This window comes from Diaporthe batatas (genome assembly GCF_019321695.1).
Source record: "Diaporthe batatas strain CRI 302-4 chromosome Unknown Contig00003, whole genome shotgun sequence".
Lineage (NCBI taxonomy): Eukaryota > Fungi > Ascomycota > Sordariomycetes > Diaporthales > Diaporthaceae > Diaporthe > Diaporthe batatas.
In genome coordinates this window covers 2,769,478-2,787,229 of record NW_025408550.1, presented here as the reverse complement: position 1 = coordinate 2,787,229, position 17,752 = coordinate 2,769,478, and the positions used below count along the sequence as shown (strand labels likewise).

The 17,752-nt window shown below is 42.7% G+C and overlaps 2 protein-coding genes across 2 annotated transcripts; one reads left to right on the top strand and one right to left on the bottom strand.

Annotated features, from left to right (window-relative positions):
• Positions 1-4,999: 4,999 nt before the first annotated feature.
• Positions 5,000-8,337, bottom strand: KVR01_002720 (rRNA-processing protein UTP21). The gene is made up of 2 exons (XM_044791815.1): positions 8,144-8,337; positions 5,000-8,065 (listed from the first exon to the last, which is right to left on the bottom strand). Exons 1-2 carry the CDS (start codon positions 8,255-8,257, stop codon positions 5,039-5,041), a joined length of 3,141 nt encoding a protein of 1,046 aa, XP_044647735.1. The 5' UTR covers positions 8,258-8,337; the 3' UTR covers positions 5,000-5,038.
• A 1,716-nt stretch (positions 8,338-10,053) lies between these two features.
• On the top strand, positions 10,054-17,175 carry KVR01_003705 (inositol polyphosphate kinase VIP1). The gene is made up of 5 exons (XM_044794325.1): positions 10,054-11,215; positions 11,275-11,421; positions 11,475-11,496; positions 11,579-14,513; positions 14,573-17,175. Exons 1-5 carry the CDS (start codon positions 10,285-10,287, stop codon positions 15,302-15,304), a joined length of 4,767 nt encoding a protein of 1,588 aa, XP_044648720.1. The 5' UTR covers positions 10,054-10,284; the 3' UTR covers positions 15,305-17,175.
• Positions 17,176-17,752: the final 577 nt, after the last annotated feature.

Below are 17,752 nucleotides of genomic sequence, written 5' to 3'. Positions count from 1 at the left end.
AATAAATAATATTTTAATATTAATAATAAATAAATTTTTAAATAATAAAAAAGAACTTAAAGTTATAAAGCTTTATATAAAATTAAAAATTAATTTAATATTTAAATAATTATTTAACTTTAATAATATTTATTTAATTATAAATATATTTAATTTTATTAAAATTAAATAAAAGAATAAAAAAATAAAAATATAATTATTAATAAAATAGTAGATAATACTTTTAATAATACTTAAAATAAAAGTTTAAAAGTATATATAACTTTATTTACTAATTAAAAATATTATATAATTTATTTATTATTATATAAGTATAAAACTTTAAAAGAAGTATTATAAATAATTAAATAAATAATTATTATAATAAATAAAATATATTATAAGAAATATAAAATATATATTATTAAACTTTAATATAATAAAACTTTTATATTTATAAATAAATTATTTATTAATAATAAAACTTAATTTTATAATTAAATTATATTATTATTTTTAAAAATAAAACTTATATAAGTAATAATAAAAGGTTTATTTTAAATAAAATATTTTTATTAATTTTAATAAAATATAAAAGGTTATTTAAAGTATATTAATAAATAAAATATATAAAATAATAAATAATATAAATATTAAAATTTTATTAATAATAATATTAAAAATAATTATATAATAATTATTATTATTAAATATTTTATTTATTATTTATATAAATTTATATAACTTATATAAATATTTTATAAAACTTAAAACTATAAAAGAAATATTTTATAATAAATATTATATTTTATAATAATTATATAAAGTATAAAAATTATTAAAGTAAAATAAATTAATAAAAAATAACTTAATATATATTTATAAAAGAAAATTAAACTTAACTTTATAAAATTAATTAATAATAATAAGCTTTATATTTATATAAATAAATTAGTAAAAAACTTAAAGTTAATTATTTTTTATTTAATAAAGAAAGTATAATAAGTTAATAACTATTTATTTCTAATTATTATTACTATAATCTTTAAAACTTTTCCTTAATATTATATTATAAATCTTTTACTTTTACTATTATAATATATTAAATCTTATTTTAATCCTTATAAAAATATTATTATTATAATTATTTTAATTTAAAATTATTATTATTATATTTATTATTATAATTATAATTATTATAATTAAATATTATAATTATAATTAAAAGTAATATTTTATATATTTTTAAATATTTTTACTTATAATTTAATTATATTATTAACTTACTTATATTTAATAATAATAGTTATTAAGTTTTATTTTATAACTTATATTTTAATATATTTTTAAAATTTAATTTATATTTTATATTATATATTTTATTAATTTATTAATAAAATATTTATATATTATAAAATATTAAATATTTAAATAATAATATATTTAATAAAATAAATTAATAATTAAAATATATAATTAATATTTATTATAATAATTATAATATAATAAATAATTAAAATAATTATAAATATTTATAAAATAATAAAAGTATTAATATTATTAAAGTTAAAAATAATATTATAAATATTATATAAAAACTTTTAATAATAATATTATTATTATTTAATAAAACTTAATTATTCTTTTAATAATAATAATAATAAGGATTATATAAAAGAATATTAAAATAATATAAAAGAAAGTTTAAAAGGAGGAAACTTTAATATAAATTAAATATAACTATATAATTAAATAATATAATAAAGTAAAATTATAAAGAGTAAGATTAAAATATATTTTAAAAATATTATTAATTTAAATAGTTAAAAGAAAAGGTAAAAGTTTAAATTAATAAACTTTACTTTAATTATAAAATAATAATTATAATTTATAAAATTTTAATAATTTATAATATTAAAATTAATAATTTTCCTTTATTATAATATAAAAATATAAAAGGATATTTTTATATTAAAAGTTTTATTATTAATTTATATAATTTAAATATAAATTAAATAAACTATTATTTAAAATATTATATTATTATAATTTTTATAATAATAAATTTAAAGAAATAAAATATATTTAATTATTTTATAATTATTATATTAAAAGTTATAAAAGAATTATTAAATAAATTAAAATATTAAATTAAATATATACTTTCTTATTTTAAAAGATAATAAATATATATAAGCTTTATATATAAAAGTATTATTAAAGTATATATTATAAAGCTATTAAAATTAAAGTTAAAGGTTTATTTTATTATTTAAATATAAAGGTATAATATTAGGTATTAAAAGAAGAGTAATAAATATAATAAAAGATAATAATTATTATTAATATTATATTAAAGTTTAATAATAAATATTTTAATAAAATTATAAGAGATATTAATATATATAAAAATAAGATAATTACTATTGATAATAAAGAAAATAAAAATATAATAAAAATAAATAAAATTATAAAGAATATAATTATTATTATTAATAAAATTATAAAAGGTAGGTATAATTAAAGTTAATAGAAAATAATTAATATTTAAAGTATTATAGATTATATTATTTAATTATTCCTTTATTAAAATTCTTTTATAAATATTATAAAGAGAAAATAAAAGAAAATAAATAAAAGGTTTTAATTAATAGTTTTTAAATAATATAAAATAAAGGAAAATAATAAATAAAGTTTATAAAGTTTATAAAGTTTATAAAGTTTTAAAGGTAATATATAAAAATTTAAAATAATAAAATATAAAGTAATTAAAAATAAAAGAAGTTTAATAATAAATTTATTATTAACTTTTATAAAGATTAAAAGTAAAATATAAAGATAATAATAATTTAAAAACTTTTTAAAATAATAATTATAAAGGTTATATAACTTAAAGTTATAAAGGTTATTATAAAATTTAAAGCTTTAAAGGTTATAAAGTTTAAAATTATAATAATTACAAAAATTATATATTAATATATTAAATAATAAGTTTAAAAAGAAAATAAAAGTTTTAAAATATTAATAAAAATAAGTTAATATTAATAATTCTAATAACTTTAATAATAAAAATTATTAAGTATTATTATAAAAGAAACTTATTTAAAAGAATTAATAATTAAAAATAATTATTATAATTTTTAATATAATATTATTTAATAATAAAGAGATTTAAACTTAATTAATTATAAGTATTATTAATATAATACTTTACTTATATAAGTATTATATAAATATAATTTAAATTATAATTTTATTAATTTATTTTAAAATAGTAATTAAAATAAATTAAAATAATTAATATTTAATTAATTTTTATAATTTAAAGTAATAATTAAAATAAGTTAGAAATTATTATTTTATTTATTTTTTAAAGAAAAATTATAAGTATTATAAAATAAGTATATTTTAAAAGGTATATAGTTAGGACTCTTACTTTTTATAAAAGTACCTTTAGAACTTAGATAGAATATACTACCCTAATAAACTATAATTACTCCTATAAATATATGTATATATCCTATTAATAATAATACTTACTTAAAAGTGAGTGACCATTGAATAATAGTTAGTAATCACCCGGGCTCACATGTATTCACTTAATCTCTATTATTAAAATTCATATGTAGTCTCTAGAACAAGCATCCCATTACACTGTCTGGTGAGGGATGTGTTAAGACTGAGGAAATTGTCAAGTACTGCAGTCAGACAGAGCTAAGATTCCACTCTAACTAGTTCCGGGCTCTAGAATAGCCACGATAAGTGACTTCAAGAGTTGGTGCTAATTTATACATTCCGGCTAAGATCCACTACTATATCATTTACACACATATTATTATTTTAACTCTACTCTAATATAGCTTTTAATTATATATTATAATATTTATTATAGTTTATTATATAAAGTATATTTAAAGTTAAGTTAAAAGCTACTAGCTTTTATTATAATAATATATTATTAATAGTATTATTAATAATAAAGTTACTATTTATTATATTTAATATAATAATATAATATAGTAAGTATAAATAAGCTTACTACACTCTATTATATTAAGAGTATTTTTAAACTTATTATATTATATTAAGGAGCTTAGTGTATATAATATAATAAGTTTAAGTGTAAATAAAAGGGGGAGAGTAGAGGGAAGAGAGTAATAAAAGGAGAGAAAGAAAGGAAAAAAAAGAGAAAAGTTAATTAAATAATAAAATAAAATAAAAAAAAGAAAAAAAGAAAGAAAAAAATTATTTATTTATTTATTTACTTATTTATTTATTTATTTCTTTCTTTATTTCTTTCTTTATTTCTTTCTTTATTCCTTTCTTTATTTCTTTCTTTATTTCTTTAAATATTTTTTTAAATATTTCTTTAAATATTTCTTTAAATATTTCTTTAAATATTTCCTTTTTTCCTTTTTCCTACTTTTTCTTTCTTTTTTTTTATTTCTTTCTTTATTTTTTAAATATTTCTTTAAATATTTCTTTAAATATTTCTTTAAATATTTCTTTAAATATTTCTTTATATATCTCTCTTACTTTTAATTTACTCTTTATATTTTAACTTATTATATTATATATATTTATATTAAAAGTTTATATATTATATTATATTTATATTAAAAATATTTTAAAGTTTATTATATTATATTAATAAATTTAATATATATAGTATAATAAATAATAACTTTAATTAATAAAGTTAAATAGTAGAAAGATTATTATTAAATATAAAATAAATACTTTATTACCTATCTACCTACTTAAATATCTAAGTAACCTAAATAATTACTAACTTACTTAACTTAATACTTACCTAGATAGTATTTATACTATATACCTATTATGTTTTAATAGTTACACTTAGTTGATGTAAATCTCTCTAGAATTAGCATGAATTCGAGATTGGACTATGCCTAGGATGATTCCCTCGTCGATAGCATCAACCTATACACGGCCCTCGAGGACAGAGAATCATTCACATGGCAATGGACTATAGCCGCAAGAAATAGGGACGGATGAGTGGAGGATCAGATCCATCTAATTAATAACCCGGTATCTACTATGTCCTGGGACTCCGAATAAAACCAACGACACCACCACAGTAGCCCACAAGGTTATCAAGCCTGTCCTTCTCCTTCTCCTGATGACTCTTCCACCTCTTCAGCTCCCTGAGCAGGACCTCGCTCTCCATGGTGACATCAAAATGAAGTCTGAGGAATACTGTCATCCAAGCCTGCGTCAGCTCGTAGTCTCGTCTGGCTACTAGCCTAGCCGTCACCGCGCGGATAAAGTGGAGCAGCTCGTTCTCCTCGCTGTCACCGGCGTCACCAATCGAAAGCGACCTGAGCTCGAGATCGGCAGCTGAGGGCGACAGTGATTTCATGTGCTCGATGAAGTCGTCATAATTACCGCCCACAGCGCCATCGCGGAGCCTCGCCGAGAACGTTGCCTGCGACGACCGGCTCCAGTCGAGCTTCGTTATTCTCGATTTGGATTCGTCCTCTTCCTTCGCATTGGCAGGGGCATCACGATTTTGAGCCTTGTCGCCAGAGGCCGACGGCAGGAAGAAGGGTGCCTTCTCGGGTGCCTTGGGTGCCTCTGTCGGCTTGTTGCGCTTCTTGATCAGGTCGAGGTGTAGAAGAGTCTGCCACCTACTCTTGGGCACCAGACTCAACGTCATCATGTCCGCGCTTAGCTGGTCCAGACTTGGAGCTGCCACGCCGTCTCCCTCATCCTCTGCGGTGTCCTCCTCGAATGCGGCCTCCAGCAAGCCTTGACCGCCTTCACCTGAGGTTGTAGGACCTGAGATCTGGCCAATCTCACTTTCCGATATCTGTCTCGTCGGAATGTGTTTGAACACGGCTTTGTTCGTGAAGATGTTCACCCCCAACTGGTCTGCGTTCGACACGGCTAGGTACTCTCCGGTCCCTGAGAAGGCCAGAGCCGTGCATGGTGTCTCAAACCTGAAGGCATCGATGAGATGGCTTGTAGGGAGGTCCCAAATTCGCAAGACGCAATCTTGTGACGCTGCGACAACCCAGCGCCCGTCGTTGGAGAAGCAGAAGTCGTTGATAGCACCGTTGCAGCCCCAGAATTCTCTGATGGTCTTTTTAGTTTCAATATCCACCACGCGAATGGAATTATCGTCGCAGGAAAAGGCGATGAGGTCGTTCGCCGCGTGATACCGGCAGCCTGTTACTTTTGTCATGGGAGCCCAATCGATTTGCTCCCGCAAATTGCCCGTGAGGAAGTCCCAGAACTTGACCGTACCGTCCAAGGAGCATGATATGACAAGCTTATTCATCGAATCGACGACGATGCCGGTCACTGGCTTGGTGTGCTTGCCACTTCCCGGGGTGAAGTTGAAGCTTGATCGAGCTTGGAACTCCTCGACAGAATCCGCCTGTTTTGACTGGTGGATCCGAAGTTGCCTGGCTTGCGCCGGGGTCAGACGCGAGGGGAAGCGCTGTCGGTGCACACCTGACTGCAAGTTGAACATGTCGATACTGCCGCCCTCTGAGCCCACCAGCGCGAAAGTGCCGCAGTGACTTATGGCAACTGTGGAGACGTTCATACCATCGCCTGTCTGGAATGCCCACCGACCAGCCCTCTTCCGACCCCAGAACCAAGTTCGCGCATAAGGATCGTCCTTGTGACCAGTGACTACGCTTTCCCAGCCAGTCATCCCGCTGATCTCAGCGTCGTTCTTCTTCTGAACGTTTCCTTTTTGCCAGATTTGATGTTTGCCGGGGATGGCTCCCATGCCACCGTCGCGGTTGAGCGATGACGATATGCATGTGATTTCAGGTGCTTTCAGGTCATCAAGGGTGGTTGTCGGTCCGTGGCTGAGTGCAGACTGGGATAGGATGCCAATCTTCTTTGCCTTTTTCCTGATGGCTCCTTGGCTCAGCTCGGTACTCTGGCCGTCGCGACGTAAACTCCATCCCCAGAGACTTCGGTCCTTTCCAGCACTCAATAGCCACTTGTTGCCAGCCTCGGAGCCGTCGAAGTCGGATGGCAGGAATTCGAGACACGTTACAGGCCCAGAATGTCCGCTTCGGGAATGCAGGATGCGCGGTATGGGAGTGAACGGAGACTCGTCGAAAATCCACGATTTCAAGGAGTTGTCCAGGCCACTGGTGACGATGACGGGTTGGCCGGGAAGGAACTCGACCTTGCTTACTCCACCGCCAATCGTGGGACCCTCCGCTGCTGGTGGGTTGTGGGCGCTGCGAAGAACACCCATGACCCGTCCACCTTTGTTCAGGTCCCAGAACGTAATGTCGCCATTTTTCGTCGTTGCAGTCGCCATCACACCGTCTTTGCGGCCGTCGTGTCCTGCGCCCTGGCCATCCGTCCGAAACGAGATTGTCGAAACTGGTGCCTCCTCCGTGCCTGCCATGAGCTGTACTATTCTCTTGTCCACGAGAACATCGTGGATGATCAGAGGGCCGTTCGAATAGGCAATGGCGAGCAGCGACAGGGCTGGTGTAGGCTCCAGGCAGGCGACAGCGCCACACTTTGGCGACGGGGGCAGAATAGTGTAGACCAATTTCCCCGTGCTAATGTTCCAGATTTCGACCCAGCCATCCCGACGGCCCACGAATATCTTGTTCAAGTAGGTTGGCATGTTGCAAACGCCACCAGTCAGCTCATTGTCCCCTGTCTTGGACGCAACGGTGTGCAGAGTTGTGTAGTGCTCGTAGGTGGAAGTCTTCCATGCCTCGATTCTCGTCGAGCAGCACGCCACTATCCAAGAACCGAAGATGAGGATCTGCCGTATAGGCTGGTCAAGGTCGCTGGGCAGCGCCAGTTCTGCGACCTTCTTGCCCCGCTGAAAGACCCAGAACCCTTGAGGGCCTCCATTGCGCGAGTCGCCCCATGCGGCAAAGACCTTCTCTTTCCATGCATAGGTGGCTGTTATATCGGCAGGAGCCTGGGGGCGAGTGATGAAGACGAGGTTGAGACCGCGCTTGAGGTCGTACGTCTGAAGAGATCGGCCCACGGAGGTGGTTACTTGGAATGTCGTTTTCCCCAGGGGTATCGAAGTGAAAGGAACAGTGGTAGGAGAGACTAGGCCCACGGTCTATTCGGCAGCATTGTTAGCGGTCCAACTTTGACAGCAGTCGAGAGCAAAGCATTGAGGCGTGTCGCAGCAGCTCACCCTGAACGGCGCAAAAATTCTGGATCCTTTTGGCGGGTGAGAGGCAGTTTTGGCTGGGGCGCCGACTCTCTGGCGTTTGACAAGGGGAGCATCTTTCTGCTCAGAGTGAGGCATCTTGAACGAGCCCTTCTAATCAATCGATCACCACCGAGTGCCTGATCATGTTGTATCGAATCGAAACTATTGCAGTTTGGCAATGCAATCGCAGAAATTTGGACCGCTATCTTATCTTATCGCCCACCCCAGCAGGTACGTACCCCGGTACTTCTCCCCACAGCAGCACAGTACAGTGCTGAGGAGCCCCACCCTAGCACAGCGGACATTTGGTTACACGGTATAAGCAGTGCTCATTATCATGATTGAAGCTATCCCCACCACAGTCTGTGGCCTTTACGGAACGGCTGGTGCATTCTATTTGGTCCTAAATTGTGCAGTCAGTAACATGATTTGGTAGCTGGAGATTTTTTTCTCAAAGAACACTGACTAATACCCAGTTAGTGAGGTAATAGAAGAACTTGCATAATTTGGAAGGTGACCTAAGTAGGTAGTTCAGATGATGTATGGGGGGGTGTCTCGATTAGATATTCCCAAATGCTGTGTTTGAAGGAATGGCCTGATTCAAGCCAAGCGACATGCATGCTTGGTTGGAGTTTACGGAGTTAGAAATCTTTCTGCGTAGAGATTGCAACTACAATAAACTTGTCTCACTATAAGTGGTCTTGTGGGCCGCCTAAAACACAAAAAAGCCCTTTGTGATCAACAAATTGCTGCTTTGTGTATTCACGCTGTGCTGCGCTTTGAGTTGGCCCTTGGCCCGCTGACCGGTTGCTTGTAATTACTTAAGCATCCCACCTGATAGACAGAATCCAAGACAGCGTTGATGAGTATACACCACACAACAAGCCCTTGGGCCCAAGGACCAACTTATGCTTAAGCGCTCCCATCCTTGCACATACCGATGGGCATGGCGACCCAGCCACGGAACACCTACAGCGGTGGTTCGGACATGTTTTGTCTGACCAACTGCTATGGCCGCTCGGAGAGTTGGGAACTGCACCGCATGGAGTTCAAGGGATAGACACAGCAAGGTCGCCGTGACAATTCGTAGCGCTTGTCCTCTATGGGTAGGCTCCTGTCACTTGATAATACATCGTTGTGATCCATGTCAACCTAGGAACCTAAGAACCTTGGAACCTAGGTACTACTAGGTACCTACTTAAGTACTTAGGTAGCTTACATGTGGGAGCCCCCACACAGCCGAGCAGGCGCCCGAGGCTGAACACATAGATACCAACTAAGCCCCTCCGGTTCGCCGCATCTGCAGCGCCAGTGCTGGGACTGACCGCCCTTGCGCAAGTCATGAGGACGAAAGACGGTAGCGGCTGGACCTGCCATCTTCTTAACACTAGTGCAGGTGCCGCAACATCCAGCCATCCTCTCCATTCTTGTTTGAATTGTTTGTCGGGGAAAGACGAAACGGAAAGGTGACACCTGGTGAGAAGACAGCTGCCCATTGGGACTTGCTTGCATTCATCGTCAACTGACCTACTCGCTGCAGCTTGCAAGAGAGTGAGGCCCTTAGATTAGGGTAGTACATACATACCTGGGTAAGGTACCTACTTAAGTACCCAGGCACTCTGGCTCGGTACCTGGGTACTTGGGAGTCAGCACTGCTGTCGACAATACTGAGTAGAGCCCCCACATCGAGGCTCGTGATAAACGGCTCTGCCTTGGGGCACGATACGGCGTTGTTCTGATAGATTACACAAAAGGGATTGCTATTTTGACGCCAAGGCCTGGACTAACCCCCCGGAGCGCTGCTGCTTGTGCCCAGCATACCTAGGTAGTAACCACGACTCGGGTCGAGGCCGCTAGCTGTTGCTCAAGTGCTCCTTTGTGAGGCAGACCTTGCTTGCTGCTGTGGCTCCGTTCAAAACCTGGTGCCCACTCCACTCCACCCAACTTTGCCTCGCCCCTCGACCTTGACCGGCCTCGACGCACCTCGCTCACTGCATCCAAAACGCATTACACTAGACTGCATCTTAGTCCTGCAGCTTGCAGCCAGGCTGTCAAACCCTGCGCCGGAGGAAAGACGAGAGAGAGTGTTGCCGGGTCAAACTACGTGAGACGGTAGCTCAGTCATGGATCAACCGCCACCGCCACAGGGCCACCCTCCCGGCCAGGCTACTCCAGAAACCGACCCAACAGGCGAGCAACAGCCCACATCCTCCACTGGCCTGGCCCCCTCGCCAAAGTCTCCTGTCTCTTCTGTCAAGAGCAACCCGTCCGCCGACCAAGGAGGCAATGCTGCCGAACCTGGGGCCACAGAGATCGCCTCGAGTCTCTCCATGCCGCCCCCAGCCCGGCCCGCAAGGAGCCCGCGTCCGTCTGTGGCTCAGAGCAGCCGCGATCCTCAGGCTTCCGACACGGTGAACGACGATGCCGCTTCCGTAAGGTCCCGCACGGCCGAGACCAGCTCTCTTCGCAGCTCCAGTTCCTTGCGAGACGTCGTCGCCGCCAGTGACGACCAGGACTCGGAGACTCCTCGCTTGAACCCTGGCACTTCCGCCGACTACGTTGGCGATCACAAGCTGCCTGACCCCGCCATGCCTTCTTCGCGGTCTTCCTTCTCCGAGGCTGACAAGGAACTGAAGCGCATGAGTATCTCCTCTATCTACTCCATGGCCTCCGCTCGTGGTATACCAAGCTCAGCAGCATCGGCTACTGGTTCCGACAATGGCTCCGCCGGCACTCACCGCTCCGTGTCCGGTATCATTGCTTCTTCCTCTGGCAAACAAGGAGATACCGGCGTATCTAATGTCACCGTTACTACTGGCAGCCAGGGAAACTCTGGAGGGAACCTCGCCCCCCGAGACCAACACCAACATCTCGCCGAGGCCCCGAAAAGGAACCACCCGCAACCACCTCGCTCTGACCCTTCTGGTGGTGCCCCTAGGCCTCAACCGATTAGAGAAAGAAGTAGAGCTAAGCGAAGACTCAGCGGTAGTACCGCGGCTAGCAGCCACAGTCCAAGTAGCGACAGGACTCCTCATCACAGGGAGAAGGAAGAGGGTTGGTCAACACTTCAGCACAACTCATGCGAGGTAACCGAAGCTGACAAGACCCAACAGCGAAACCCGCGCCTCTGGGCCTCATCGGCGTGTGTGCCCTGGACGTCAAGGCCAGGAGCAAGCCCAGCAGAAATATCTTGAACCGTCTCCTAGCGAACCGGGAATTTGATGTTAAGATCTTCGGAGACAAAGTCATCCTAGACGAAGGTGAGGACTTGCCACGTCCCACTTGGTCTCACTCGCTAATGTAATATCAACAGATATCGAGAACTGGCCCGTCTGGTATGTATCTGCTGTCCTGTGGTCTATGACTATGACGTCTGGCTCCCTCAAAGTTGAGCTTTGCTAACCGTGAGGAACACAGTGACTACTTGATCTCATTCTATTCTGACGGTTTCCCTCTGGAAAAGGCAATCGCATATGTCAAGGCACGGAAGCCATTCTGTGTCAATGACGTGCCCATGCAGCAGGTCCTGTGGGACCGACGTCTGTGCCTCCATCTTCTAGACAAGATCGATGTTCCGACCCCAAAACGCTTGGAGGTGAACCGTGACGGGGGCTCTCGTCTCCTGACCCCAGAACTAGCGAAGCACATCGAAGATGTTACCGGAATCTCGCTGGAGCCGACCCCAACGGACCCAGACAAGATGAAGTTGCCTCGAAAGGTAGAGCTGCTTGATGACGGTGACATACTTAGCGTCGATGGCGCACTTCTTAAGAAGCCCTTCGTTGAAAAGCCTGTGAGCGGCGAGGACCACAACATCATCGTCTACTTCCCCAACGACGATCCCGACTATCCCGGAGGCGCGAGGAAGTTGTTCAGGAAGATCGGTAACAAAAGCTCCGAGTTTGTCCCGGACCTCAAGGTCCCGCGCTGCATCACTCAGCCGGGTGAGAGCTTTCTGTACGAAAAGTTTATGAAAGTTGAGAACGCAGAAGATGTGAAGGCCTACACAGTCGGCCCAAACTATTGTCACGCGGAGACCCGGAAGTCGCCAGTTGTCGATGGCGTCGTCCGCCGCAATACGCACGGCAAAGAGGTCCGCTACGTGGCTCATCTCACCGACCTGGAAAAGAGTGTTGCAAGTAGGATTGCGAAGACCTTTGGTCAGCGTGTTTGTGGTTTTGATCTGTTGCGGGCAGATGGAAAGAGCTATGTCATCGACGTCAATGGGTGGAGCTTCGTTAAAGATAACGACGACTACTACGATCGATGTGCAAATATCATGAAGGAAATATTCATCAAGGAACGAATACGGCGGGGCGCAATGACACCGCCCATGCCGTCTCCTGCGATATCAGATGTCGATCCAATGTCCAGGGCCGCTACTTTCGGCGGCCAGGACAAGGGCTCCAAGGAGACCCCTCTGACCGGGATGCTGCCGAACCAGAAATCAGCCACTGGCAATCAAGGACCAAAGTCGACGCAAGATATCAGAGCTGCGAATTCGCCCAACCCAGATAATGTTCCAAAACCAGACGCCGTCACCGCGTCCAAGGCTGGGAGTGGTGCCACCAGCCCTCTGCTGCCTCTGTCTGAGCCTGTTATTCGCAGCATTCCCTCTTCAGCGCCGACGACTGTGCCGGTCACTCCAAATCTGCAGGATCTAGAAGAAAAGGATGTGCATACGCCGCCGCCGCCGCCGCCCAAGCACTCCTGGAAGCTCAAAGGTATGGTTTCGGTCATTCGACATGCCGATCGCACGCCGAAGCAGAAGTTCAAGTTCACGTTCCACACCGACCCGTTCATCGAACTGCTCAGGGGTCACCAGGAAGAAGTTCTGCTCATCGGTGAGCCAGCATTGGCGAGCGTCCTCGAAGCCGTCGAGAAGGCAATGAAGGCTGGCGGTGAGGATCGCGACAAGCTCAGGGCACTGAGAAATGTCCTGGTAAAGAAGAGCAGCTGGCCGGGGACCAAAGTCCAGATCAAGCCAATGTTCCGCAAGAAGAAAACCGACGAGATGGCTCCAGTCGATGAGAAGCAAGTGTCTCCCGGGGACCCGAGCTCACAGACTACCGAGGACGCGCCCGAAGCTTCAAACTCAGGAAATGAGCTTTCTGGAACCGAGCATAAGCCACGCTTCCCTCCAAAGCGCCACGATTCTTTGTCAGGGGTCACAATGTCCAAGATCACAGCCGCAGAGAACGGCCTCGTTCTCGATAAGCTGCAGCTCATCGTAAAATGGGGAGGTGAGCCCACGCACTCGGCCCGTTACCAAGCCCAAGAACTTGGCGAAAACATGCGCAATGACCTGGCTATCCTCAATCGTGATGTCCTCGATGAGATACATGTCTTCAGCAGCTCAGAGAGAAGAGTGACAACGAGTGCCCAGATCTGGTCGTCTGCCTTTTTGGACCGCACAGACCTTCCAGAGGATTTCATCCAGATTCGGAAGGACCTTTTGGATGACTCCAATGCTGCGAAGGACGAAATGGACAAGGTCAAGAAGAAGCTGAAGGGTCTCCTACGCAAGGGTAATGAGCGGCCGCCACAGTTTGCCTGGCCAGAGAACATGCCCGAACCGGCAGAGGTGCAGACCCGTGTTGTCCAACTGATGAACTTCCATCGTCGGGTCATGCACTTCAACTTTAGCAAACTGCGCAGTGGGGCCGTAAACTCGCTCAACGCGGTCTCCAACCCAGGCAGTTCCGAGAAGCTCAAGGCCGGTGAGGGATCTTCCGGGTCCGTTCACTCAATGGCGTCTTCGTTATCCCAAGTCACAGCGGTCAACGAGATTCAAGCTCGATGGTGTTGTGGTGAAGATGCCGAGCTGTTCCGTGAACGTTGGGAGAAGCTGTTCACAGAGTTCTGCGATGGGGAAAAGGTTGACCCGAGCAAGATCTCGGAGTTGTACGACACGATGAAATTTGACGCGCTTCACAACCGTCAGTTCTTAGAATGGGTATTCAGACCGTCTAAGGAACTGGTTGAGGAGTTCCGCAAACATGGAGTTGTCGCACCAGACTCGGACGGCAAGTCGACCCAACCACCACAGCAGCCCGCCAGATCGCCTGAAGAGGGCAGGAATGGGGAAAAGGCCCCTGGGAGAGATAGCGAAAGAGATGACCACAGGGTCAGGCGGTTGTTCAGGAGGTCGTCCATGGGTAGCAGCATGAGAAAGGCGGACATTGTGGGGGATGCAGAAAAATACTTCGGTCTTCAAAGGGGCTCGCCCGAAAGCCAAACCAAGGCGAAGACCGATGACCGCTTCGAGCTGCTCCGGGAGCTGTACCAGCTTGCCAAAGTACTGTTCGACTTCATCTGCCCTCAGGAGTACGGAATTTCTGACAGCGAAAAGGTACGTGGTTCCTTGTCCCGTGTGGAAGAGGGTAGTAGTGCTGATTGTGACACTCACAGCTCGAGATTGGCTTGCTGACGTCCCTCCCTCTACTACGAGAAATCGTGTCCGACCTGGAAGAGATGCAAGCCTCGGATGACGCGAAGTGCTTCTTCTACTTCACGAAAGAGTCCCACATCTATACCCTCCTCAACTGCATCCTGGAAGGTGGCATCGAGACCAAGATCAAGAGGAGCACCATTCCGGAACTGGACTACCTCTCCCAGATCTGCTTCGAGCTCTACGAGTCCGAGACCAATCAGCCCCAAGGCGCGGCCACAGGCGAGGGCTATCCCACCTTTAATTACAGCATCCGCATCGCCATCAGCCCGGGATGTCACGTATATGATCCACTAGACGTCCAGCTCGATAGCAAGCACTGCATCAGCTGCGCGCAGAGGAGGACCCTCACACCACATTGCGACTGGAAGCAGGTCATCGAGACATTGCGTGCCAAGTTCCACACCGTCAAGCTTCCTAAGAGTTTTGTGGCTGTCAACCTATCGGACGCATTCTCTTGGTCTGAGAAGCAACATGTAGAGGGCCAGGAATCGCCAGATGCGGGCGATGTCCTGGAGATGAGGAAAGCGCCCGAACGCCCGAAGGCGGAAAAGGAGGCCCCAGTGCCCGCTACATTACCTGGACCAGCAGCAACTGAGGAGCTTGCACAAGTGGTTCCAGCTGCCGCCGCAGCTCAGGACACTGAAGGGGAGGAATCTACCTCGGAGACCCCAACTGCTGATGCTGTGTGATGCAATTGACTGCACAGATCAGAAACATTCGAACAACGTCTTTCACGGCTATACTTCCATCCCTCTGCTCTCGTAGCAGGAATGCTTTCTTGTCTGACTTGAGCAGCGAGGCTGCGACAGTTGCCTTCGCAAGATGATTGATAGAACAGCGTCATCTATAGAAAGAATCGAGATGTCCTTGACCTCGACGGCGGATCCCCTTTCTTGAACCATGCACGACGAGAATGTCGACCTGCCGGCGGTCCTTTTGGCAATGCCTGTCGAGCTGATCATGACGAGATTCCGCGGTGCCAGCATGGTTCATTACCACATCCACACTATACCACGGCACATATATGGTGTCTCGGAAGCCTTCCCGTCTCCCATCCCCTCCCTCCCCTCACTCCGTCCATTGAGTTTGTCTGCGGAGCATCATCGCCCTCCCTGTCTCCCTCGCCGCTACCATTGTTACCCAATCAGATGACGAGATGACGCCTTCTTCCCTGTCCCCTTGTGCTGCCTCCCTGCCTCGATCCTTCTGCTCTCCCGGGAACGTCGATGACAGACCGATACCAGTGCAAAATTGGGGCCCAGAATGTGACGTATCAAATACAATGATCACAAATGGAAGGCGGCCACTTGTCAAACTTTCCCAAGATGAATGCCTCGGTCGCGTAGAGCGCGATGTCCTTATCAGATGAACTTATGAAGTCAGGAAGGAGTCTATGATTCCTGATGGAGTAGAATGTAGGACGTGGTGGTGAGATTTTCCTCCCCGCTCCCAACCAATCTCATCACGGGTATGTGATCTCCCGGGCTCAACACGAGCGTGACCTGGGGTGAGGGTCGCCTCAAGTCTGGGACGGGTGGTTAAACCGAGAGGTGGTGGTTGCAAGAAATTGCTCAGATCCTCCCGAGCCGAGATGTGGAGGACCAGAGAACCAAGCGTTAACCAGGCGGTCGTCAGGCCACGGGCTTCTGGAATCGTCCCCCCACGAAAACCATGACGAGGCCCGATGACCTTGTTCGCCGCCTGGTCCCTGGGCGTACCAAGTTCCGCCATTCTGGGGCTCAGCGGCAGTGACAGTCGATGCGGGAGATGCAATCGAATGGGGCGCGCGGCGACGTTTTGGGGCTTATTTTGGAAGCAGGAATAGATGGCCGCACCCGATTTTTATCCAGCCGGTCTACCTAGCCTGCGCCATCTACCAAATAATGACATTACGGCGGTGTTACAATCCGCCAAAGCAATAGAACAGATTTTTTTTTTTTGGGCTCGTCTTGCTGGGCGAGCAGGCTTTGGCCATGAGTCCCTGCCGGTAGGCAGGCAGGAGGCACTGGCTGGGCTGCCTCGGGTATCGCCCAAGTGCGAGAATCGCGGCTTTCGAAGCCCTGCGCAAATGACAGAGGCTCCAGCATCACCCACACCGCGTCTGATAGTCTCGTCAGCCATAATTCTGTGTGACTCGGCGCCACTTGCCCTGATCGTCGTGTGTACACATCATCAGGTGTGGGCAGCAATGCGGGCCACTTTTGCTGTGTGGTCGCTGCAGGGCGAGGACGGCAGGCACTTCGGTCAAGTGATCATTGGCAGCCGTTGGCCATTCAGACGGGCGCAGAATCTTGCCGGGGACCCCATGACTGTCACTTTGTCGGCACAGGGGCGGCAGCAGGGGTTCTTCTCCAAGACTGGACATGGACGTTATCTCGAATTCATGTGACTGACGCAGGATCCGTCGTAAGCATGCCCCCAAATGTGCACTGATATGAAGACCGGTCAAGAAGTATTTGAACCATGACGCCTTTGTAGACGAGCCTTGTGACTGTCACATTTTCTGGACGATCAGAACGGCCTTCTCGCACCATTTTTGGGCGCGACCGGGGCCTAGTCGTAGTCATCGAACCGGAAGGGCTAAAATCTGACCGTTTCAGGTGTTTTCTGAGGGCCGGTCCGCGGTGTTGCACAGTTCATCGTCAGATTTTGGAAATAGATGTGACTCCCCCGATCCCCGCCTCCCGCTGCCAAGTGGGCCCCAAGATCAACCGTACCCCGTCGTTTCGGCGGGCGTCATGCGATTCCTCAACAAAGAAGTCGGCCCTGGTGGACCACGAGGAAGTCTCTCCAAGCCTTTCAAGCGTGCTGTAATTGTCCAGCCGTGATTATCCGAAGGATGCTTGAAACAGCCTGTGAGTGGTATATCAACTGTTATACACTAGCAACAGGATAGCATGGAATGATCAGAAAAGGTGGTGTACTCTAACAACGATCCGGCGACCGGTGAGGAAAGGGTGGGCACCTCTCCGCCGTTGAGGGCGGCGCCTCGATCTCCAGACGTGAGGTCGGCTAGCGGCAGGTTGAGGCTGTTCCGGGGCCCCCAAAGAGATTTATCATAATTCATATTGTTGGCAGTTCAGTGTGCTGAGTAGTACGCTCCCACCGGTAAGCGGCTTACGGTGCGATTTCCCAAG